At 45.6% G+C, this 24767-nt stretch overlaps 1 protein-coding gene across 1 annotated transcript in view; it reads right to left on the minus strand.

Moving 5' to 3' along the window:
* The window catches only part of Tmem132d (transmembrane protein 132D), a 649587-nt gene that overhangs the window by 57038 nt on the left and 567782 nt on the right, over positions 1-24767 (minus strand). The window contains exon 5 of the mRNA NM_172885.2: positions 24067-24210. Coding sequence (NP_766473.1) covers positions 24067-24210 — 144 coding nt within the window. The remainder of the gene's footprint in view (positions 1-24066; positions 24211-24767) is intronic.

Genomic DNA, 24767 nt, shown 5'->3' on the forward strand with positions numbered 1-24767 from the left:
ATTAGGAGGTGATGTCAGAGGACCATGAGCAAATGCAATACCTATGCGAGGCTCTTCCCTCTCACTTCCTGAGTGGTGAGCTCATCTTTGAAAGGCGTGAGCTAAGTCTTTCTTGATGATAACCAATACATCTTAGGGTTTGTGTGGTCTCAGATGTTGTTGAGAGTCCCATGCTAGATGTGCTGGCTGGACAGTGTGAGGTACTTCTTAACCACTGGGGAGAGCACAGGGGACAGGAGATAGGAAAACTCCCTGAATATCTCCTAGTTGTCAGGAATTGACACGAAGGAGACACAGATCAGGATAGCCTGTGGTAACAGAAGGAGCATGGAAGGACCAGGGCTGGGTTGGGTCAGGTGCCCGAAGACTGGGAGAGAAATGCAGATCTTTAGTAAGTGGGATGGAGAGACTCTAATGAGATTCAATGGAGGGACCACTTAGTGTAATGGAGACTATGGGACAAGAGACAGGGAGACAGAGGTCCAGCAGTGGACAGACACAGCAGCATTGCAGGTTTGTGCCTCCTACCTTTAGAACCCAACGTAGCTCCGATTTCTCTCCAGAATTACCCCTTTATTACTAAATTCCATTTTCTTGCTACTTTTCATTGTCTATTCCAAGACAGTTCTGGTTCACTTCTAGAAAGCCTCTCATTTCTTCTCCAGCACCCACTCTATGCCCTTCACTCTATACCTCTGCTTTCTATCTCACACTTATAAGTTGGTCTACAGCCTCTTGGGGGAGGGGAGTCATCTACTTAGCCAAAGGTGTACTGTAGGCAGTCAGTCTGGTGCTGCTTGTATTCAAATGCTAAATTCTGTATGCCAAGATCTGGTTGCTTCTAGATGAGCAGATTCTCCTGCATACCAGACTTTGTTGTGTAAACCTTGCTCCCCAGTTTAAAACTATTGGTTAAGTAAAACCAATGACAGCCAATTTTGGGGGGAGGGCGGAGAGAGAGAGAGGTGACATTTGAATTACCAGGGTGGAGGTTGCAGGTAATGACCACAACCATGAGGAGAAGGAGAGAGGGAGAGAAGAAGAAGGAGCCTGGAGAAAGAGAAAATGAGGAGAACGGGAGGTCTCCATTAGTTGTGATGGACCAGCAGCATGTGCCAGAGTTGAATGCCTCCCCAGGATACCAGACTGCTGGGACAGAAACCACCCAGAGAATTAACAGATAGCAAGGATTTGGCGAGCATAGCTGGGGTAGTAGTCAAAGCAGTGCTAGAGATTTAGATTAGGAGTAATTTCCCAGTAATTTCTCAGAGCCTAATAAATACATATCACAGTTCGGGTCTCATTTATTTGAAACTAGATGGGGCTAAGTTTAATTGAAGTATTCTCCAGTATACTGCTTCAAATGTGAATTGCATTTAAAGACAAACCATCCTCCTAGAAATGCATAGAACTAGCTGGGGACTGTGGCCCAGCCACGCTAACTCATAAAACTAGTCGTGACTCAAGAGCTTTAGATTGTCCAGTGGATCATTGAGGTAATGCTGTTTACAGTTAGCTATAGGTATCTTCAGTTACTCATGTGTGCTTTTCACCAGAGCTTAGGGGACTCCTGAGGAATTCTTCTGCTCTTTTAAAAAAATTACAATATTCATTTTGTGTGTGCTTTGCCTGTATGCTTGTATGTGTATCAGGGGCATACATGCATGGTGCCCCTAGATGTCAGAAGAGGGCATTGGGTCCCTGGTATCTGAGTTGGATGGTTGTGAGCCATCATGTGAATGCTGGTTATAGAGCATGGGTCCCCTGCAAGAACTAAGGGCTCTGAACCAACTGTGCCATTTCCCCAGCTTGATAAATCTACTGTTTCTCATGCCCTGTGTGGTGGTCTGTGACTGCCTCCATCCAGGCTGCTTACAGCACGGCAGAGAAGAGGGAATTGGGGAATACTTTCTCTCTCACCTTAGAGCTAAGCTAGCATTCTTTACATGTTAGGTGGGTTCAAAGAGCAGATGCTCCAAGAACAAGCCCAAGGCTCCCATTTATCAAGGCTCCTGTGGTGAGCATTTTGTAACGCAAAAGCATATACATTATGCTAGCCAATACCTAGCTGAGCCAGGGCTCCTACCATCTATAGAAGAACAACCAGGGATGCCTTGTTCCTGCTAAAGGAGACCTTTGGTCTGCCATTGTCTTTTCACTGAAGCCAGCACTCTGTCCAAAATGCCATTTCCAGATGACTTCTTTCTCATATGTATGTGTGGTGCATGTGTGTGTTCATGCACGTGTGTATCTGTACTGTGTTCATGCACGTGTGTATTTATGGTTGTGTGTCTGTGTTCATGTACACGTATATTCATGCTTATGTGGGCGTGTGTATGTGCATGTCTGTGTGTGTGCATGTGGAGCACTGAGGTCAATGTCATGTGCTTTTCTCAGTCATTCTCTACCTTATTCACTGAGACAGGGCACCCCCTGTCTCTGCCTGCTGAATACTGGGGTTACATACATGTAACTTCCACATTGATGCGGGTTCTGGGGATCTGAATCTCAGTCCTAACACTGGCACGGCAAGTGGTTTAACTACTGAACCATCTCCCCAGCACCTAAGCCCCTTTCCATCCTTTCCTGCTGCTCTCCCTTCCTTTCCTACCTGTCTCTTTTCTGCACTGTCCTGTTTGTAAGCGCTCCACTTGCTCTAACATGCACCCCAGATATATTTTAGTCTCTTGAGCATCTGCACTTACAGGCTATATATATATATATATATTTAGCAGCAGAGAGTCTGCTATGTTTTTGTTTGTTTGTTTTTGTTTGTTCGGAGGTGAGGTTTCTCTGTGTCACCTTGACCTTCCTGGAAACTTGCTATGTAAACCAGGCTGGCCTCAAACTCACAGAGATGCGCCTGCCTCTGCCTCCCAGGTCCTGGAATTGAAGGTGTGTGTCACTACCATCCAGCTTTCTGTTGTGTTGTTTAAGCTTGAGGTTGAATGTTGACAGCCTGTGAGCCAAGTGTACTCATCTGGTTTGCCAATAGGCATCTGGGCCCGTCATTTAGAAGCAGGGAGAGTATGCCTGCAAATCTGGATTTCAGGTCTCTCTCCGCAGAGTCACTAGCTCTGGTAGGCAGCAGAGGGGTAGAGACTGGCCTCTGAGATGGTTCTTGGAGCTGAGTAGCAGGGCTGTCCTCTTCGGGGGGGGGGGGACCTTCTCTCAATGCAACAGGGACTCAGCTGTTCTTGTATCTTTCTGAGACCAAGGCAGGTATCCCTCATCCTTAGCCAATAGGATAATCAGATCACCTTTCTTTTGGGAGAGACAAATTACCCCACAGTTTATCATAAACGAGAAAACAAAGCCAGGCTTGGAGAACAGCCTGTTCTATGTACACCCTGCTGAGATGACTGCTGTTTTCTGCTTGCTCCTGCTGCTGGGGGTTTGCCCTCCACAGAAAGACAGACTAAATGAGGGCAGAAATCTGTGGGTCACAGCCATTAAAAGGGAGTTCCAGGGAAGCTGGGATTTCCTAGGCTCTTCCTTATCACACCCCTCCTACTCGACTGCAGGATTCTCTGTCACCCACAAATTACCAAGATCAACCCTGGAAAGTGGGCGAGTTTCCAAAGTACCTGACCCTGGGTGTGGCTAAACAGAAGATGGACATTTCGTTGAGTCTCCCATAGGTAGGCTTCCCTGTGGATGCACTGTTGACAAGTGGAGGAGAGATGCACTGATTTTAGGGGTTTGGCTGGTTTGGATGTCTTGCCAGGGCTCAGCTGGTTCACTGTCTCTTCTTAACACCAGCACAGGGCTGTTGTCAGAGGCCAGGGATGCATCCTACATTTAGGGCAAATGTTGTGGATAGCCCTGGTGCCCTTTGTATTTTGATGCTAATTCTGCTTTCCCAAGAGGGGCTGCCTGGGATGAGGAGTGAATCCGGTACTCAGGATTTCAGGTGACCCTTCTAAAGAACAAAGAACCCAATCACTGGGCGAGTAGGCAGGACTTCCGGGTTGGACACTGGGACGGCAGAGGAGGAGAGGAAATTGGGCTGGAGGATGGGAGCTTGGAGGTGAAAATGAAGGTAGCAAAGACCCTATTTCAGGTAGTGGATCTGTGAAGATTTAACTTAGAATGCTTATGATTAGGATGTTAATTGCTGCACCCAGCGATTGAGTTACCATTGATTCTGAACTAAGCTCGTGGGGCGTTTTCCTTCACGTGGCGGCTCAACTGGATTCCAGAAAGGTACGGTGGCAAAGCATGGGTTTGCAAGAAGTGCACCCCAAAAGGCCGTGGGAATTTGAAAGTGTGGGGCTGGTGTGGTAGCAACCCACTAGTGGGAACTCAGTGAGCTGGGTGGAGAGATTTAGGAGCGCTGGGTCAGAGAGGCTGCCGAGATGTGAACAAGGCCCACTGGTGTCTTGTCGGTGATATATTACACACACACACACACACACACACACACACACACACATTTATATATTTCACACTACAGGCAAGTGTCCTTTGCCCCTGTTCTATGCAGAAAAGGAAGATCTCTCTACCTCATGCATGGCCGTTCAAGGAGCCTCCACCACCTGCTAGCTTGCTCTCTCCTTTTAACTCCCTGTCCTGAATCCTTGGCTCTTCGAGGTCCAGGGACAGTATAGCTGAGTCTCTGAGCTCACATCAGAGCCAGCAGACTCCCACTTTCTTCCATAGCCTCTATCTGTTCATCAGAAATGTGATATGGAGGAGCCTGGGGCAAGGTAGGAGGTGAGCATTTGGGGTATGCATGTGGTAGGTCTGTATCTTTCTGTTTTCAAGATCCAGATTGGAGAATCCAAAAGATTTGCGCTAATCCACATGAGCAGAGCTGCAACTGATTGGTGAAACCAGCCAAACGACCCACGTGGGAATGGTTTCGAGAAAGGCGCGGTGAATCGAAAGCAGTTAATGCAAGCCAGGTTAAACTTGAGCTGAACCTATTTATTTCTTAAATTATAGAATACTGTCTGAGTTGAACTCGAAGCTGAACTCCGCAGATTAGACTTCCTAGTTCTTCCTCCAGGGAGAACAGACTTGGGGCCCATCTGCTCTGTGCAAATACATGGATGTGAGGGTGAACAGGTTGACTAGGCCCCAGAAAGGTGTTTCTGGGCTTTTCAGACAGATGGAGGCTTCGCTCTTCTGTGTGGTGCTGTGGGGTGGGGGTTGGGGAGTGGGACATCCTTACATTCTAAGTTCAGAAGAAAGCAGAAGATGAAACCACAGCAAGATGGAATAATCAGAGACCAGTTAAATATCTGACGCATGGAACACCCAGATGGGAATGTTTTGTTCCAGCTGTCCTTGCAGCTGTTGGTAACAGATAATAGTGTACAGCTAGTGTTCACAATGATACAGCTTTTCAATCATTAGTCTCTCTTCTATGTATGTGTGTGTGTGTGTGTATTTATGTAAGTATCTATGTATCTATCATCTATCTATCATCTATCTATCTATCTGCTATCTATCTATATATCTATCAATCATTTATCTATCTATCATCTATCTGCTACCTACCATCTTTGTATTTGTCCATCTACCAATCAGTCTATCCATCCTCTATCAATCATCTATCTATCTTTCTATCTATCTATATGTATATATATATATGCATCTATCATCTATCAATCATATATATATGTACATATCCTCTGTCAATCACGTATCTACCCATACTTTCAATTATCTATCTATCTATCTATCTATCTATCTATCTATCTATCTATCTATCTATCTCTATCTCTCGATTATTATCTATCTGCCTGTCTGTCTATCCATCTATCCTCTATCTCTTATCTATCATCTATTCCTCTGTCTCTCATCTACCTATTCATCACTATTATCTGTCCATCTACATCTGTCATCTATCTATCCATCCATCTGTCCGTGTTCCATTTATGTATCTCTCTATGCACTTATCTTTTCATCCTCCGTCCACCTTTCTTCTCATCTCAGCGCTCAGGCAGCTTTGCTTATATGGATCTTCTGACAGGATCTGGAGACCCTGCATGAAGCCTCACTTCCATGAAGCCCTTTCACTCTGACAACATTCTGGGAAAACTCTAAACTTAGCTGGCACCCCATGGTCCTGCAGACCTGCCAGAGGGCCTTTCTGAAGAAGCAGAACACAGCCTCGAGCTGCTTTCATTCTGCTGGCTTTAGACCTCAGTGGGGTCTGAAATGTGCAGGACCCTGCTGTAGGTGCCCTAGGCTGTTCATGGGCAGGGAGTAGTAGCTGTCTATCCACCTGTCATCAATGCAATATACAAAAGCATTGCATAGTTACCATTCAAGTGGGCACACAGACTTCCAGGAGCCTCTGCAGCTCAGGTCCTGCTTCTGCAGCTGACAAGACTCACTCCATGTGCTATACTACACTGCCTTCCCTCTGTGGGGCAGGGACAATGACCCTCATAGCTAACATGGCACTGCCCCTTTGACTTCCAGTGCAAAGGGGACCGGACAGGTTCCACAGAGTCAGCTAAGCTTCCCTCTCCTGCATCTCAAGTCATAGAGCATCCTCTCTGTCTCTGAAAACAGCCTGATGTCACATGCCTCCACTTCCTGCTCTCTGTCCTCATCTCCTGACTCATTGAGACAGAGAGAGAGAGAGAGAGAGAGAACTGTGTTTACCTGTGATGGACGTGCTGACCCAGGCTGCCTGGATGTACACTGTGGCTTCTACCCAACCTCTTTATGCCTATGTTTCTTCTGCAACACGGAACCATGTGTGTGGGGGGACCAGAATGGGACCAGAGTGATCTCTGTGGGAGCTGGTGTTCTCGTCCTTACTTGTTAACTCGGCATAGTGACCATAAATCCAATACTAAAAGGACAACTGCATTTTCGCAGAACTGACTTTGTACAGTACTAATATTTTTATGAATGTTCAGAATACGATCAATTAAAGATTAAAACTAAATTCTTAACACATTCGAGACACAATCTTTGCATGTATTCTAGAACTGTGAGCAAAGGACTGAGGGTGCTCAGCCCTAATTGGGATGCCTGTATTACATTTCTCCCTGCAAGGCTCAAGGCCCGCACCTTCACCACCATGGTATACTGCACCCTTGAACTCTAAGCTGGAATAAACCCAGTTAAGTTGGTTCATGTCAGGTATTTTATCACAACAAGAAGAAAAATAATGAACACAGTGGGGTTTTCCTTTTGGATTCTTTGAGTTTCCACCCTGTCTCCCCAACTGGTTGTCTACAGAAAGTCTAGACATTTCCACCTTGTTCTTCCTCGGGGCCTATATATTACCTTGGACAGGAGCCTTGCTGCTTCCTATGGCTCCGCCCTGTTAGTGACACCTGCTGAAGTAGCCCCTTGGCCCCACTTTCATGCGTTATATAGGTGGTGTTCTAGTTTTGTTTCCATCTTTGTGACAAAACACCCCGACCAAAGGCAATTAGTAGAGAAAAGGGTTTATTTGTCTTAAAATTCTGTTATTGGAAAGAATGAAGGCAGAAACTTAAGCAGGTAACAGTCAAAGGCAGAGAGAAATGAATGCATCTTTGCTTGTTTGCTCCCATCTAGCTTTCTCCTGCCTGCTCAGGATTCTCTGCCTAGGGAATGGTGCTGCCCACTGTGAGCTGAGCCAACTAACAATTAAACCATCTCACAGATATGCATCTAGGCCAATCCGATCTAGACAACACCTCAACTGAGACTGTCTTCTCTAGTGACTCTAGGTTGTGGCAACTTGGCAGTTAAAACCATCCAGCACAGGTCATGATCAATGATGGCCAGGACTCCACAAATGGGTCAGAGACTCCACAAATAGGATTCAGAGCACATGGCTTTCCATTGTCTAAAACTCTTTCTTTTCTTTCTGCATTTACTTGTAAGGTCATGAGAAGGTGTTCACTTTCTGTTGCTGTGATAAAACCATCTGACCAACAGCAACTTGGGGAGGAATCAGTTTGTTTTGGTTTATACTGTCAGGTTACACTCCATCATTGGGGTAAGTCTGGACAGGAACTTGGAAGCATGGAGGATTGATACTTGCTGGCTTGCTCACTGTCTCATTCTGAGCTATCTTTTTTACACAGGCTAGTCCCCACTTTCTAGGGAATGGTGCCACCCTCAATGGGCTGGGCTCTTATATGTCAATCATTACCGAAGACAATCTCTTATACTATCTTAAAAAAAAAACAAACCAGTTCATTTTTAAAATTTTATGTATATTGGTCTTTTATGTGAACGTATGGTCTCTATTAGGATATCGGCTCCCTCAGATCCCTAGGCAATGTGGGTGCAAGGAATTGAACCCAGGTCCTCTAGAAGAGCAGACAAGTGTTCTTAACCTCTGAGCCATCTTTCAAGCCCTCTACTCAAGACAATCTCTTACAGTCAACACCCATAAGTTAGTCTGACCCAAGCAACTCTTGAATTAAGGTTTCCTCTTTCCAGGTGACTGTAGGTTGTATCAAATTGATGACAAAAGTCAACCTGCGCAGCATAACTCCCATCTCATTCTCCAGCACTCATTAAGCCTTGGAGCACCTCTCTCTATCTTTCTTTCTCTCTCTCTCTCTCTCTCTCTGGGTCAAAGACCTTCCCCTGGGAGAAGATGGCAGATGCTTCTCTATGTCACCCTAAAATTAAAATCAAGATTCCGCAGCTATTCTATAAAACAGATAAGCGTGAAAGACCAATAATGCAAAATGCCCCATTGCCTGAGCAAAGACTCTAATTTAGAGTTACACACATACCCTCTTGTCATCATTTCCCTGATTAATATTAGCTCCAGCATATCAGAAGAGGGGAACATGCCACTGGCTGCACACTAATTATTCACCACTGTCTAATTAATGAGATTTTCTGCCATACTCAGGGGTTTGAGTCACAGCAGGTATGTTATACACACAGGTATACTCTAAATATGATGTGCAAGGTAGTAGCTCCAGGCCTCATTTTAGTACCAGCAGGGGCTCTCAGTCCTAGGTCATGATGCAGAAAGCTTCTTTCCTAACATTGGATTTCCAGGGAAGAAACTCACAGCAGACCTGTGCTCACTGCAAGCTTTCTATCCATGACGCATTGCATTTCTTTTAATGAACGTTAAATGGACACATCTCAGATGATGTACAGCATAGAACACCTGCCCTAGCCCTGCTCTTGTCTAAATGGGTTTTTGTCTACATTACCAGCACCGTTTGCAGTTGAGAGACTATGAAGTCCAATAGAGACTTTCAGGCCTGGAGACAGAAGAGAATTGGAAAGTTTCAACCTGGACATCAATAATTACTTGTTCCAACAGGTGTATCTTGCTCACTGTGCTCCAGAGCATTCGACAAATGACACCTCTGAGATAGTGTCTTATGAAAGCAGCCCATTAAACATTACTCATGCGTGTGAGTCTCGAGCCTGTTATCAGAGATACCAAGGAAAGAAATGAGGGCTCTGATTCTTTCTAATTCACCGGACATTCAAGCTGTAAACTTTTATTTTTAACTTTTGTATGTGCATGTGATGAGAGAGAGAGAGGGGGGGAGAGAGAGAGAGAGAGAGAGAGAGAGAGAGAGAGAGAGAGAGAGAGAGAGAGAATACATGCAACAATACATCCAAGGCAAATTTATGGAGGTCAGAGGTCAACTTTGGGTATTGGTTCTTCCCTTCTACATTATTTGAGACAGGGGCTCTTCACTTCTGAGCATATCAGGCTGCTAGACCCTCTTTTCTCTGCCTCCCATCTTGCCACAGGAACACTGGGACTCAGGCATCTCTGTGTGGAATGTTGTGTTCCTTATTCTTCGTGGCAAGGGCTTTACCCACTGAACTACCTTCCCAGCCTGATGAATTTAAGCTCTAATCAAACCTGTGCTTATTTAGACATTCACCATGTTCATTCATTCAAAATATAATTACTATTAAGAATCTGCCATGTCCCAGGCTATTAGTGAGCTTAGTTGATTAACACAAGCCCCAGTATGTAATTACCCCAAAACATGTAGATGGGTCCAAGCCTGACCCACTAGAACCAGGTTACACTATACAGAGCAAGGCCATAGTTCACCTGACACCTAAGTCTGAAGAAAGGCTCATTCCCTGAAAAAAACCTCAGTTGAAGCTCTTGGTGGTGTTTACGATATGATTATCCAACTCAAACTTGGGGTAGCTGGAGCTTGTGGGCCTTGGAGGCAGATTCACCATCCTAACTAGCTGGGCCTTCTTACCTATCCATGGCCTGTTCTTGTTCTAGCCAAGCTGCCCAAGAAACCTGTTGTGCATTGTCCTGATACTGTTTGTGTTCTAATGTTAATTCTGATTCTTCAAGAGGGGTTGCCCTTGAAGAGCAGCCCATCATGTACTCAGGGGATCTCATGCGAACCTTCTCCCCATTTTAACTGGTCAATTAAGGCTAGAGCCTGTGATTGGGAAGTGGAGGGGAAAGGTGGGGCGGGAGGTTTGAGATAGGGGGCAGGTAGAGAGGCAGAGGGTATGAAAGAGGAAGGAGAGAGGACAGAAGAAGAGGAGGAAGAGGAGACCATGATGGACCAGAACCACATGGCCAGGAGAAACCACAAGTAGCAAGGGGTCTTATAGCTGGAGAATAAGTTAGTACAGTGCTAGATCTGTCCAATCTAGGCATATAGCTTATAACTATAATAACTAGATTTTTTTTTATGGGCTTGTTGGGGTTGGAAATTCCAGCAACAGAAACCCAATTTATTCTCCTATTGTTTTCCTTTCATGGTGTCTTAGGGTTTTATTGCTGTGAACAGGCACCATGACCAAGGCATTTCTTATAAGGACGACATTTAATTGGGGCTGGCTTACAGGTTCAGAGGTTCAGTCCATTATCATCATGGCAAGAAAATGGCAGCATCCAGGCAGGCATGGTGCAGGAGAAGCTGAGAGTTTAACATCATCAGAAGACTGCTAGGAGAATACTGGCTTCCAGGCAGCTAGGAAAAGGGCCTTATAGCCCACCCTGACAGTGACACACGTACTCCAACAAGGCCACACCTTCTAATAGTGCCACTCCCTCGCCTGAGCGTGTACAAACCATCACACATGGAGGAGACAGACCATATGAGGGAGGCTTGAGGATCATTTCTGCCCCTCCAAGAGAGTTCAGTTCTCCTGCTCTTTATGAGCAGGGAAGCATCTCTGTAGACGTCTCACTCCTACTAACTTGGATAAGCAAGAAAATATAGCACAGTTTTAAACATCAGCCATCTATTCAGTTCTTCAACCTCTTATGTCATTTCCCGCTGGCTCTCCTTTTTATACGGAGGCTTGGGGGAAATCTACTTTATAGGAGGTGTCTGGGCATCTCCTCACTGGAACAAGGGGGAGAATGACATGGTCTGTGAAAAGCCATATAATGCTGTCCTCTGTATGACAGCCATCAGGGTTGGCCTTGAGTGTCCACTCTCCTTGTTATTTCTTAGCTAAGACCCCTTCCCTAAGAAATGTGGGTAGGTAGCACACATAGCAGGAGGCATAGAGGAATCTGTACAGAAAGGTGCTGGGAGGCCCAGAGGCAGGAACATTGCCTTGGAGACACCAGATCTATCAGGAAGTACAGTGAGGCTGCACAGAAGGCAAAGGAAGTGATGTCAGAGAGGCCAGGGGGACAGGGTGAGCCCTAGGGGGTACTTGCCAGCCATTTGCCTTCACTTATTAATATTAAATTTTATCTTGAGGGAATTGGGAAGCCACACAAGTAGAGAACTAATATGACCTATGTTTTAATTAATTATTTAAAAATTCTCTATTACGTATATGTGTGTGTGCATACACATGCATGTGTGCATTGTGTAGATGTGAGAGTTAGTCAGAGGACAGCTTTCAGGAGTCAGTCCTCTCATTCTATCATATAGGACCCAGGGATTGAACTCAGATCATCAGACTTGACAGCAAGTACCTTTATCCATATAGCCCTCTCATCACCCCTTGGCCCAGGTTTTTAAATGAATCCACCGAGTCCTAGGTTGAGAACAGCTTCTGGGGCAGTGCAACCAATCCAAAGCCACTGTGCCAGAGGGAAGGCTCATGGAAAATTCATGTGTCCATTTCACCTTGACCACATACACCATAGCTGTAAATAATTAAACCTAGAAAGAATTTGTACAGACAGTTTTGTAATTAAGAACCTTGCTAAAGGCATGCTCTTACCCAGGAGTGAATTTACAAGCAATTGAAGTAACTAACAGATTCATTTTCCAATATGAGGCAAAAATCTAAATTTGTCATGACAATCACATCCATGCTAAAAAGAAAAAAAAAAAAAAGGAGGCACAATGAATTTAGCCATTGCACCCTAGTTACTGTTGCTTATAAATGACAGGGCTAGAATTTCTTTTGTGTGTATGTATGTGTGTGTGTGTGTTCATGTTTATATGAAGAGGAGGTAGAGGTAGATACTGGGCGTCTTCCTCAAGTGCTCTCTACCTTGTTATTTTGAGACAGTGTCTCTCACTGAACCCGGAACTCACCTGTTCATCTCGTCTGGCTCACCAGCAAGATCCAAGGATCCTCCTGTGTCCACTTTCTCAGCTCTAGGATTAAAGGCCTGCTCCTCCAGGTAAAGTTTTTCCACACAGGTGCTGGGGGATTGAACTCAGGTCCTTGTGCTCGCTCAGTAAGCACTTTACCCACTGGGTCATTCCCCTAGCCCCACAGTCTGGTTAATTCAATGAAGAGCCCCCACTGTTAAGCATGTCTTCACCTTGCATGGTCACATGGGATACAGTAGAGTTGTACCTCATACAAGGGCACGCTCTGCAGTTTGCTCCAGCCTCCGCTGCCCCATTTCATTTTAATGCATGTAAATATTCACCTGCTCTTGGTGTTCTTTTAGCCTGATATGCCTGGCCTTAATATTCTCTGAAATCCCCCTGATAAATTCTGTAGGGGAGGTGACATGGCTTCTTTCTAGGTCTCAGATGGCAGAAAGGTTTTACCTCATAGGCTCATGGCCGGTAATGTTGAGGACTGTCAAATCTGTGACTAAATACTCCACAGGCAGCTGCTTTATATCCATTCAACTAGTGATGTGGACCATCTATATGGTGCCGGGGAGGCATGCTGTGTGTAAAGTTTGTCTCTGTGGACAATGTTCTAGGCTAATTTAGAATGTAGGAAAGGGTTAGGCTTTTTATGACTTACTCTATCTCATTTTCTGTGCTTTCGTATGTCCTGAGAAGGTGAGATTCCTGACTGTCTTGATTTTGATTATTGAGGAGACAAACATATCCTAGGGATTGAGGCATTCTATCTTACATAGGAACAAACTCACTTTAACAAAGAAATTGCAGAGAATGATAAATATTTAACCCATTGTGTTGGCTAGTATTATCATCGTCATCATCATCATTTTGTCAAGCTGACATAAGGTAGTTCATCTTGGAAAAGGAACCTCACTTGAACTCCATCAGAATGGCCTGTGGGACTTTCTTTTGCTGTGGGAGGGTCCAGGTGACTGTGGGTGGTGCCACCCCTGGGCCTGTGGCCCTGAGTTGTATTAGAAAGCAGGCTGAGCAAGCCATGGGGAAGTAAGCCATTAAATAACATTTCTCCATAGTCTTTGGTTCAGTTCCTGTCCTGACTTCCCTCAATAGACTATGTAGGTTGAGTAATCCCCTTTCTACCCAAGTTGCTTTTGGTTGGAACATTTTATCACAGCAGTAAAAACCTAACTGGGACACCCATTGGCCTGAGGTCTTACTGAGTGGACTGCAGTATCTGTGGCAGAGCTCTATTTGGGGGTTGGGAAGGGAGTGGGGACTCCGGTGCTCTGTGGAAATGAACCCTGCCCCAGGAGATAGCATTCCCTAAGAGTCCTAGAGTCAGGTTAGCAAATATTTACCATGGAGAACTGGGTCAAAATTTGGCTGAGGGGATATCGTTTCTACCATTACAGCTGCTACCTAGCTTTCTCTCGTATTGGCGGTGATTCAGGACAAACTTTTTAAGGATAGTGAAGTTTGTACTTTAAGTATGTCTCTCATCATTTCTGTCATCACAGCATCAGAGCAGCAGTGATGACAGCAAATTCAGGGCTAGATTGTGTCCGTTTGCACTGCAGACGATCAAATATCTGACAAGAATTGATTTTAGCAACTGGGGGTTTATTCTGGATCATGGCTTGAGGAGATAAATTCTGTTATGGTGCAGAAGGCATGGCAGCAGGAATGGGAAGCCACTAGTCACATTGAATCCAGAGTCAAGAAGCAGAAAGGGACCGGGAAATGGGAAATGGCCTATAGTTTGTTTGTTTTTTTTTCCTTAGACATTGATTGTTTACTGGTAGGCAGGTGTGTTTGTCTGTCTGTGTAAGTCAACGGAATGCAGGTACTGTGGAGGTCACAAGAGGGTGTCAGATGCCCTAGAGCTGGGGTTACAGGTGGTGATGAACCTCCCGAGGTGCATGCTGGGAACTGAACCTGGTCCTCTGCAAGAGCAGCAAATGCTCTTGCCTGTCGAGCCATTTTTCCAGGCTATGAAAATCTCAAAGTCTGGCCTAGTAGCCCATTTTACGCCAGCAAGGCTCCACCTTCGAAAGGTCCCATAGCCTTCCAGGTCAGTGCACTATCTGTGAGACCCGATGTTCAATAACATGGCCCTGCAGGGTAAAGTTCCTATTAGATCCACAATAAATTATGCCAATTTTGTGCCTTGGCAGACATGGTTTTCCAATGCCCCTCTTGGGAATGGGACCATGAAAGTAACATCATTTCTGAGATGTAGCCACACCCTCTGAGCCTCACTTTCCCTAATGGAAATATAAGGACCCTTGCCCAGTTTAGAAGTGGGGACCATGACAGTACGCTCATCTCTGAGATGTATTAACACCCATCTAAGCTCCAGTTTCCTTATAGGAAATACAAGAATAAAAACAACAACTGTTTTGCCGTGTGGTTGTACAGGAGACGTTTATCTGTTATAAAGTAACTTCCCAGCAATTAAACCACCACTATGTCCATTTTCATTATTTTGTTGATATCTTTGCCTCTCTTTATTCACCACAAGATTTGGGTTTAATAGCCAGCCAGCAGTTCTGCAATTGCACATGAAATGTAGAAACCAATTGACAAGTAAGCACAGAGAAAGATTCTCAAATGGGTCACAATATGGAAAGAATTGTGTTCTTCCCATTGAGCGATTAAAACAATCCAGTGTTAGGCCGGGCGGTGGTGGTGCACCCCTTTGATCCCAGCACTTGAGAGTCAGAGACAGGCGGAGATCTGAGTTCAAGGCCAGCCTGGTCTACAGAGTGAGTTCCAAGCCAGCCAGGGCTACACAGAGAATCCCTGTCTTGAAAAACCAAACCAAACCAAACCAAACCAAACCAAACCAAACCAAACCAAACCAAAACCAAACCAAACCAAAACCAAAACAATCCAGTGTTACTAGGTCACTCCTTAAAAACTGTATCTCTGTTTAGTGTCCTCATGGGATGCTAAGATTCAAGTGCAAACAGAATCTAAGTATGTGCAAACTTGTATGACATAGCTCATTTTCCCCCTCCTAACCTTCCACCTGCTAAGTCTCTCCCGAATGGGAGGGAGGCAAGCTTGGTGGATTCCTGAGTCCAGTGGGTGATCCTCCCCACTGGTTGCCACAGTGCTGAGGACTTATTTAAAAATGGCCACCCCTTATAGATGGAGATATAGTTCCCTGCCATGCAAGCATTGAGGATCTTTATTTGATCTCCAGCATCTATGTAACAGATATGGATGGATGGTGGCTTACACTTGTCACTGGGGAAGTGAGGACAGGCGGGTCTCTGGCCAGCTTGCCTACCAACTTTATAAGATCTGGATCCTAGGGAGAGCTCTACCTCAAGAAACAAGGCATGACATGTGACATTGACCTCTAGACTCCACACAGATGTGTACATGTGTTCTTGTGCACTTAGAAAAACACACACACACACACACACACACACACACACACACACACAGACACACACACACAAATATATGAAGTTCTCAAAGAATTAATAAGTGCTCTTTGCCTAAATGGATGGAAGACTGTCTACAAGGATGTCAGACAAATTCATCACTCCTGGAAGACATACTCGTCTTCTGCATCGATGTACCCAGCAGCCCATTTGCGTGCCCATGTTGATTAGCCATCCCTCTACCCTGTTCCACTGTGTTCCTTGCTGCTGAAGACAGAGGAGGTCTGCAAAGGAGGCAGCAGGCACTTTCAGAGACTCACAAAACCTATATGCTGCCCTATCTCTGGTTGGAGAGTTAAGGAGGGGCTGCAGTGGGGACAGAGTGGGAGTACAGAGCCTCCCGACTGAGAAGAGACTAATGAGCTCGGTCCCTCCTGGTGGCATCTCTGTGGCTGTGCAGATGATTGGAAGTCCAGTTGGATATTTGAGAGAGAAAGCCATTCAGCAGGCTGGCACCCCATGTTCTTCTTCTCCCCAGGAACAAGGATACTGCACAGACAAGCTGGCTCTTTGAACCCCAACTCCAAAGCACCTACTGAGGGTACTGAGCACTCTCCTGAAATCCTACCCCTTTTTATTCCCACAGGTGCTTAGTTGGCTTGTGTTAAGTAACCTGCTCCAGTTCCCAGGTCCACACTTCTTGCTTCACAGCAGCGGGTTGCTCTTGTTGGAAAAAGATATCTGCATAGGTCTGCCTTGGGAGAGTATTATAGCTTTATTGCATGGTCTCCCACCGATGAACATCTTCGTGGAGAAACCTGGGTGGGCCTGATGACTCTGAGCTGTTCTGACATGACCGAGTGTGGACTGTGCCCAGCTGGGACTGGCTGGAGCTGGGCTCCCTTTGCTGGTAGCAAGAGACATTAGTGAACAGGGCTGTCCATACTGGAAATGAATACTTGGACTTAGGTTGGTGCAGGCTCTTAAAGGAGGTGATGAGCTCCCATCAGCTGGCTTCTCACACTAAGTTGCCTTTTTAGATTCTGTTAAGATTCCCCTAGTCCCCAAATCCATCCCCCACAGAGTGACTACAGGGGAGCTTTCTGATTATACTGTTTTACTTTGGGGACTTCGTTCAGAGATCTGCCTAGGGGACCCAACTCTAAATGTGTCTTTGGGATGATGCTGTTTGGTACATGCGGTGTTTGGCAGAATTCCTAGGATGCCCTGATTTGCTAAAGGATAAGAGGTAACTTAAATACCGATAATCAGAACATAGCCCAGGGCTTTATACAGAAATGTTCTTTACACTTCTTCCTGTTGACTGTGAACTTGCTTGGAGGGACTGAGGAGGGTGGGCAGCTTTTGAAAGAATAGAAGTCAGAGCCTGTGAGATGGCTCAGCTACTAAAGGGTCTTGTCACTAAACCTGGCAAACAGAGTTGATTCCTGGGACCCAAAGTGTGGAAGGAGAGAACAGACTCCCTCAAGTTGCCTCTGATCTCCCTGCCTACATGCTATGAAAGAGGCACACCTCCATACTGCAAATACCATACACACAGGAGAGTAGAATAGAAGGAAGAAAAATGAGACAGGGGGAGGATGCAAGAGAGGAAGGGAGGAGAGAATTGGGGAATGGAAGGGAGGTATGGAGAATCCATATCTGGTAATATATCTCTACACTCACTAGAATCCACTTCACTATCCCCAAGTCTGACCCTTTCTATCATCTATAGCAGTGGTTCTCAATCCATGGGTTGTGACCCCTTTGGGGGTTTATATATCAGACATTCTGCATATCAGATATTTACATTACTATTAATAACAGTAGCAAAATTGCAGTTATGGAGTAGCAACAAAAATAATTTTATGGCTGAGGGTCACCACAACATGAGGCACTGTATTGAAAGGTCATTAGGAAGACTGAGAACCAGTGGTCTATGACATTGTTTGTGTGTGTTGTGATGTGGTGTGTGTGTGTCAGAGAGAGAGAGAGACAGAGAGAGAGAGAGAAGGAGGAGGAGGAGGAGGAGGAGGAGGAGGAGGAGGAGGAGGAGGAGAAGAAGAAGAAAGAGGAGGGGGAGGGGGAGGGGGAGAGGGAGAGGGAGAAGAAGAAGAAGAAGAAAGAAAGAAAGAAAGAAAGAAAGAAAGAAAGAAAGAAAGAAAGAATGAAAGAGAAAGAAAGAAGAAGATGTTGTTAATATGGGTGGTGTTTCCCATGGTTTCCAATCCCTGAGGGTCATGTTGGATGTTATTGCTACTATCAGAGATACTTCTAGGAAATCCCTGCTTTCTAAAACAATAAACCCCAGTCATCCTTGAAGGCCATGTCCAGGTAGATAATGGGGTGATAATGGGAGCCCTGTGTGATTTACAAAGCATTAGGAATCAGTTTGTCTGTGGATTTCCCTCTATGAGGCTCTGATGTGCTTAGGGGAGACAATGGAGCTTATTGGGTCCCTGTCTGAGGCTGGAAGGAAACTAATGAAGATAAACTGTCTGAGGCATTGAAGGGAGAAGGCATGTCGACCCCAAAGTTTCCCTGAGCCTGAACAGGTGGGTTGATGCCCCTCCAAGGAACCCAAACAACACCAAAGCACCATGTGTTCCAGGTGACTGTCACCATGTGTGATGTAGAGAGTGGTCCAGTAGCAGCTGGAGAGGTTAGGGAGACTGGAGCATTACATTTTGGGTCAAAGACTGTTGATGGATATAAAACAGAACACAGAATTCGACATTTTTTCTTGTGTCCTCCTGCATCTCTGTGAGTGACTCAGGAGTCACTCCCAATAACCAAGGGATGATAGAAGCACCTTCCTTCTCTAGGTTCATCCCTGACTCTCAAGGTTGTATCTCACCTGTTTGTATAGGGTAATCTGTCTGTCTCTGAGTCAATGATCAGGCCAGGAGGACCCAGGGCTGGCTGGCCAACTGGACTCACTGGTGATTGCTGCAAGCTGCAGATGCCCAGTGTGCCCTGAGCATCTTAATGCTGTGTCCTCTCTTTGTAATACCCTTTGGTACCATGTCTGTTTGGCAGACTGATTAATATTGACTGTGAAGTTGGTGAGATGCAGGTAGAGATGTTTGCCCCTGAGCCTGATGACCCAAGTTGTTTCTTAGTAACTCAAATGGTAGAAGGCAAGGACTAACTCCTGCAAGTTGTCCACTGACCTACACACACACACACACACACACACACACACACACACAAAATAAAAAATACTGTTTGTCAACTTGGCAGGATCTAGAGCTACCTATAACTACCTAGGAGTCAAATCTCTAGGCTCATCCTTGAAGGAATTTCCAGCCTGGGATAATTACAGTGAGAAGACGGACTTTGGATGTGTGCAGAACTACTCCATGATGCTGAGTCCCAGCACTTATCTTGCTGCTTCCTGACTGTGCATGCAATGTCACCAGCCATCCTGTCCATCACTCCTGTCATCAGGATTTCTTCACCACTGTAGACTGTGCTTTTATGTCATGAGTCATAGTAAGCCCTTCCTTCCTTATGCCTCTTTGTTCAGGCATTTTGCCACAGTTCCTAACATAGCATCCTTTCTGTGTTAGTTTAAGTCCCTCCCTTGAGGGCTGCTCTGTGACTGCATTTACTGTCTCTTGTTTGTTATAGATCGTCAGACTGGAGGATGCTCTGACTTAGAATTCGCTGACAATGTGACAGTGGGGAAGCAATGCATATGTGATAGAAATATTATTTTAAATGTTAATTTTGATTTTTTTCTTGGGCTGGTAGTATGTGACATGGTACTCTGTGGATGCTGTGCGGCTTCCTGGTCAGCTGTCACAGGGTCTATAACTCTGTTCCCACAGGGCACTGTTTAGTTGGTACATTTAATTTATAAGGTAGCCAATATTCCATGAAATATTGAATATTTTCATAAGATAGAGCTTGCGTTTCAAGGTTATTCCCAACGATGGGTTGATGTGATACTCCAGTAGACAGGGAAGGGTACGCTGTTCAGGTTAATAGTATTAAGTATGTTTAACTCAAGATGTTCTTGAATTAATGATGGTGAGACAGATATAATGAAGCCACTTCCCCAGGGATTCTTATTTAAGAGTAGTTTTTTGTTGAACATTGTCAAAGCACTGGTAATGCCTCGTGGTCAGAACCTTTTGTTTGTTTTGTTTTTGTCTTTGTCTTCTTGTTTTTTGTTTTTGTTTTTTTTCGAGACAGGGTTTCTCTGTGTAGCCTTGGCTGTCCTGGAACTCACTCTGTAGACCAGGCTGGCCTCGAACTCAGAAATCCACCTGCCTCTGTCTCCCAAGTGCTGGGATTAAAGGCGTGCGCCACCATGCCCAGCTGGTCAGAACCTTTTTAATGCTTATCTTTTCCTTTAAATAATCTAATTTACTTATTCCTTTTTATATAATTTATTTAAATATAATATTTATTTATATATATCAATTTATATGTATAGATGTATAAATTAATATATTAAATAATATAATTTATATAATATATTATGTATAATATATAATATATAAATCTATAAATAAATATGTATTTAAATATATATATTTTATATATTTACATTTCCTTTAAGATGTTGGAGGCTGTGGTGATCTGGCTCCCTGACTGACGGCTGTCAGACCCCCTTCTTGGTGACCTGGATAGCTTGCTTCAGCAGAGGGCTGTCAACTGAGCAGCTTAGAGGCCAACTTTCATTTCAGCCAGGCTGCTTTGGACACTTCAAGATGTCTTAAGGAAGCTACATAGCAACCACAACTGCTGGCTGCCAAGGCACAACTCCAGCTCTAGGGGACGCTGTTCCTGGCACAGCTGTTTAGGCAGCTTGAGCAAAAGCTTTCTTCCCTCCCAAGCTTCGGTTAAGCTCAGTAGACATTCCCACCCAGGCCGGAGGAGCATCAGAGGGAGCACTCTCTGTGGGACCCAGCAGAAGGCCTGTGGATGGCACATACCTCAGTTTCTTTTTGTTTATATACGGAGGTTGGGCTCACTCTTCAGTTGGGAGATCCTGTTCCTGTGATGCCCCTGGTGCTGCAACGTTAGGTTCAATCGAAGGCTTTTCTTTTCTTTTCTTTCCTTTCCTTTCCTTTCCTTTCCTTTCCTTTCCTTTCCTTTCCTTTCCTTTTCTTTCTTTCTTTCTTTCTTTCTTTCTTTCTTTCTTTCTTTCTTTCTTTAAAATATTTTCTTTATTACGTATTTTCCTCAATTACATTTCCAATGCTCTCCAAAAGTCCCCCATACCCTCCCCCCCCACTTCCCTACCCACCCCATTCCCATTTTTTGGCCCTGGCGTTCCCCTGTACTGGGGCATATAAAGTTTGTGTGTCCAAAGGGCCTCTCTTTCCAGTGATGGCCGACTAGGCCATCTTTTGATACATATGCTTTTTTTTTTTTAATTAAAAAAATTCTTTTTTAATTAGGTATTTTCCTCGTTTACATTTTCAATGCTATCCCAAAGGTCCCCCATACCCACCCCCCAACCCCCTACCCACCCACTCCCCCTTTTTGGCCCTGGCGTTCCCCTGTACTGGGGCATTCTTAAGTGGCACTTTCTTGCCTATTTACCTATTGTTAGCAGAGCTGAGCAAGCCAGTCACACAAAGTGTAGATGGTGGAGAGGTAATAGGAGGGAAGAGGTGGTGATCGAAGTGGCAGTGGCAGCAGCACCAGCAACAGTAACAAGAGGTGACTTCAGAGTTCCAGAGTGTCTGGGGTACAAATGGTGGCAAGCAACTGTAGTGGAGGCCGCATGGAATGGCAGAGTACAGAGGAGATGAAGAGGGAAGAGCCAAGGGTGAAGGAAAGTGGGAAGGCTGTGAAGGTGAGAAACAGCAGACTCTGTTTGCCGCACAGTTTCCAGAGAACTGGCAAGCCTTAGGGGCCAGGGGTGTCAGACACCTCAGGTCCAAGAGCCACAGCATTACCTCTGCAGGAGCTGAGGATTTTAGGGATTTGGGAGTAGTGACATGAACAGGCAGCATCTACTGCTGCTGTTATTGTTGCTGTTGCTGCTGCTGCTGCAGCAAGCTGAGGGTTATACCAGCTACCAAACACGGGTGGTTAAGGCCCAGAGTAATAAGCCTCCTAGCTGAGTCCTGACAGTTTGACTCTCTGGCTTCTGAAGCCTGGAGCAGCAGGTCTGTGGCTCTCAAGGCTTGGAGCTGTGAGCCTCTGGGTTTGCCTTGAGCATTCAAGAGCCTAGGACAGCCAGCCCTGGGCCCCTCTGACCCACTCATGATTTCTTGCCGAGAGTGTTTTTCCCAGCTGGCTGCTTGGAAGCAATGGGTTGTCAGGAGGTATCTCCAGCACCACTGTGTGTCATTTGCCTATTGGCCTTGCAAGGATGCGTGGGCCATCCGTGATGTGTCAGGTCTTGTACGTGCTGGGATCATAAACAAGGGAACAGAATGAAGTGGAACATCGTCCCCTCATGGAGGTGATATTCTGATGAGGGAAGTCAAACAATAAACACAGTAGTATATACACATACATGAATAACTAAACATGACGTGTAGTATATAGGTACCCATTTCATTCTGTATTTATATATGAATAAACATGTAAGCAGGTGGGAAAGGCAGTGCTGGGCATTCATGATGACTTCACAAATGCTGGACAGCAAAGGACTCTGTGGGAGGCTAAGTAAGGCCTCAGACCACATAGTCACCTAGGGGGAGAGTTAGATGTAGAGGTAGCTAAAGGGGTTCTTGGCTACAAACAAATCACAGAGACTCTGGGTGGCTGGAATGCTGGATAGCAAGGGTGCATAACCAGACTGAGGCTGTGAGGTGAGCAGCCTGAGTAGTCTGGGCTAGAAGGGAAGCTAGCGAACAGTTCTCAGTATTTTAGTGATACTGTTGGGTTGTCTCTGACCATCCTAGCTGCTGGATTGAAATAGAGGTGGTGAAGGGATGTAGACATGGGAGAGTATGGGACTGAGAGGAGAAAGTCATTCCTCGATCTAGAATCTCGTGTCCTGGACCAGGATGGGACCCATCCCAGAGAAGAGCTGCTGACTCTCAAGGTGTGGAAAGGAATCCCCAGGAAGGTTTGTAGAAGACTGGATGCGAGAGCCAGAAAGGCAGAAATCAAAGATGAGTCAGACACTGTCCAGAGAGACACTGAAGGATTGGCTGTGTGTTGTAAGAAGATTCTGGAAGAAGTAGGTTGGAGTGGCTGGCGTGTGATGGAAAGTACCACACCACTATGTGATTCTCCTACACATCTATCGTCTCTCAGCTCTGGGTAAGTGTGCCTCCTGGTGGTCCTGGCATCCTGAGCAGGTAGGCTACAGTGACCCCTGTCCAGAAGCCCTGGGGTGTTATGTGCTATTCTTTCTAGATTCAGTAAGAAGAAAGACCCAGGAAGGTCTAGAAACCTCCCTCACCATCCTTGTTCCCCCCGAGGATGCGACGAGACATCTGTCACCACAGCTCTGACCATGGAGTGGGTCATGGCAGCTATAAAAATCCACTCCATCCTGCTGTCTGGAACCTTGCTGAGAGATTCCTGGCACAGCCAGACTGGAGTCCTTGCCCTCAGGCTTCTCCCAGCATGCTTTTTTTTTTTTTTTTTTTTTTTTGCCTTGGATCATTTTTGCTTTCAATTTTAAAAAAGAGAAAGAAGAGGTTGGGAGGAAAAATGGAGGCAGGGAACGGAACAAAGGGATGGGGCATAGTGTGTGATGTCCCTCGCTCTTGTGCAATCGTGTGGGAGGGCCAGGGGTTGGGAGTCAACTCCTCTCTCCGCTGGCTGGTTTTGTAAATCAAAGTTGGTTGTAATCATAAACTTTATGCCTTTATCGATTTCACACAAGCTATTTGGCTGTGAATACATCACGAAGCATGGCTGCCTGTGTACCAGTCCAGGTCCTGACTCTCCTTTCTATACCTTCACAGCCCAAGTGGGTGGAAAGAAACCTCTGTTTTTCAGTCTAGGCTTGGGAGGGTGTATATGGTCCCCATATCCCTCTGCCAACTCCCAGGGTCTAGGGGGGGGGACCATGTTGGTGACTTAGGCACAGAAGAAATGTCTCACAGCCCAGGCATGGGTTATAGCAGTGTATATCCTATTTGGCGTTGGGGTGGGAGACACTCCTGATTTAAATTGCAAGAAAACCAGAATGGGAGGAACCCTGCAGACCCCACAGATCTCAGCTGGGGATAAACACCCATGCCCGTGTAACTATGGGCTTCCTAATGGGCGAGGAACCATCCACTTGCCTTAACCACGTCTTCGTCAGATGACCTGCACTCCACTGAGTCCAAAAGACCTTGTACTGTGCCATCTTCCTCCACAGAGATCACCTTCACAGGGACAGCCACCGTCTTTCCAGTGAGGATGGCTGTGTTCAGGATCTCTGCCTCCTGGAAGAACAAACATATGTCCATTAGCTAATCCCCAAGTCACCTGTCACCTGAACGTGAGGATGTCTCTTCCTGCCTCCCTCGCAAAAGGCCTGGTCTTTCACCTGGTCACAGGAAGCCAAATGTTGATAACAGCCAGCTGCCAAGAGGCCATTTCTGTCAACACCTGGATTTTGTAGGGAGGATGTAATGGGGGCAGTGATGGAGTGAATTCATAGCTCTGTGTTTGGCAAACACATATGAATCTAACTATGTACCCTGCATCCTCGTAAGAGCCCTGTGAGTGCTGACCCCGCAACTTCCACATCACCAGAAGAAACAGGAAACATTCCTGTTCCTTAGATAGCACAGTTAGGTTTTCTGATTCACCCACGGTCACAAAGCTAGGGGGAAATGAAGGTGAGACTCAAATAGGGAATTTCAGCTTCTGAATCTTTGCATTAGTGAGCTAACTAGTTCTAACCTTATATACAATGCTTCCAACTTTTAAGAGTACAGATCAGCGATGCCAGAGACAAGATGGGGATGGCCTTGCCCGCTTCTCTCTACTCTCCTTT

Source organism: Mus musculus, chromosome 5 (genome assembly GCF_000001635.26).
Source record: "Mus musculus strain C57BL/6J chromosome 5, GRCm38.p6 C57BL/6J".
NCBI classification, from domain to species: Eukaryota; Metazoa; Chordata; class Mammalia; order Rodentia; family Muridae; genus Mus; species Mus musculus.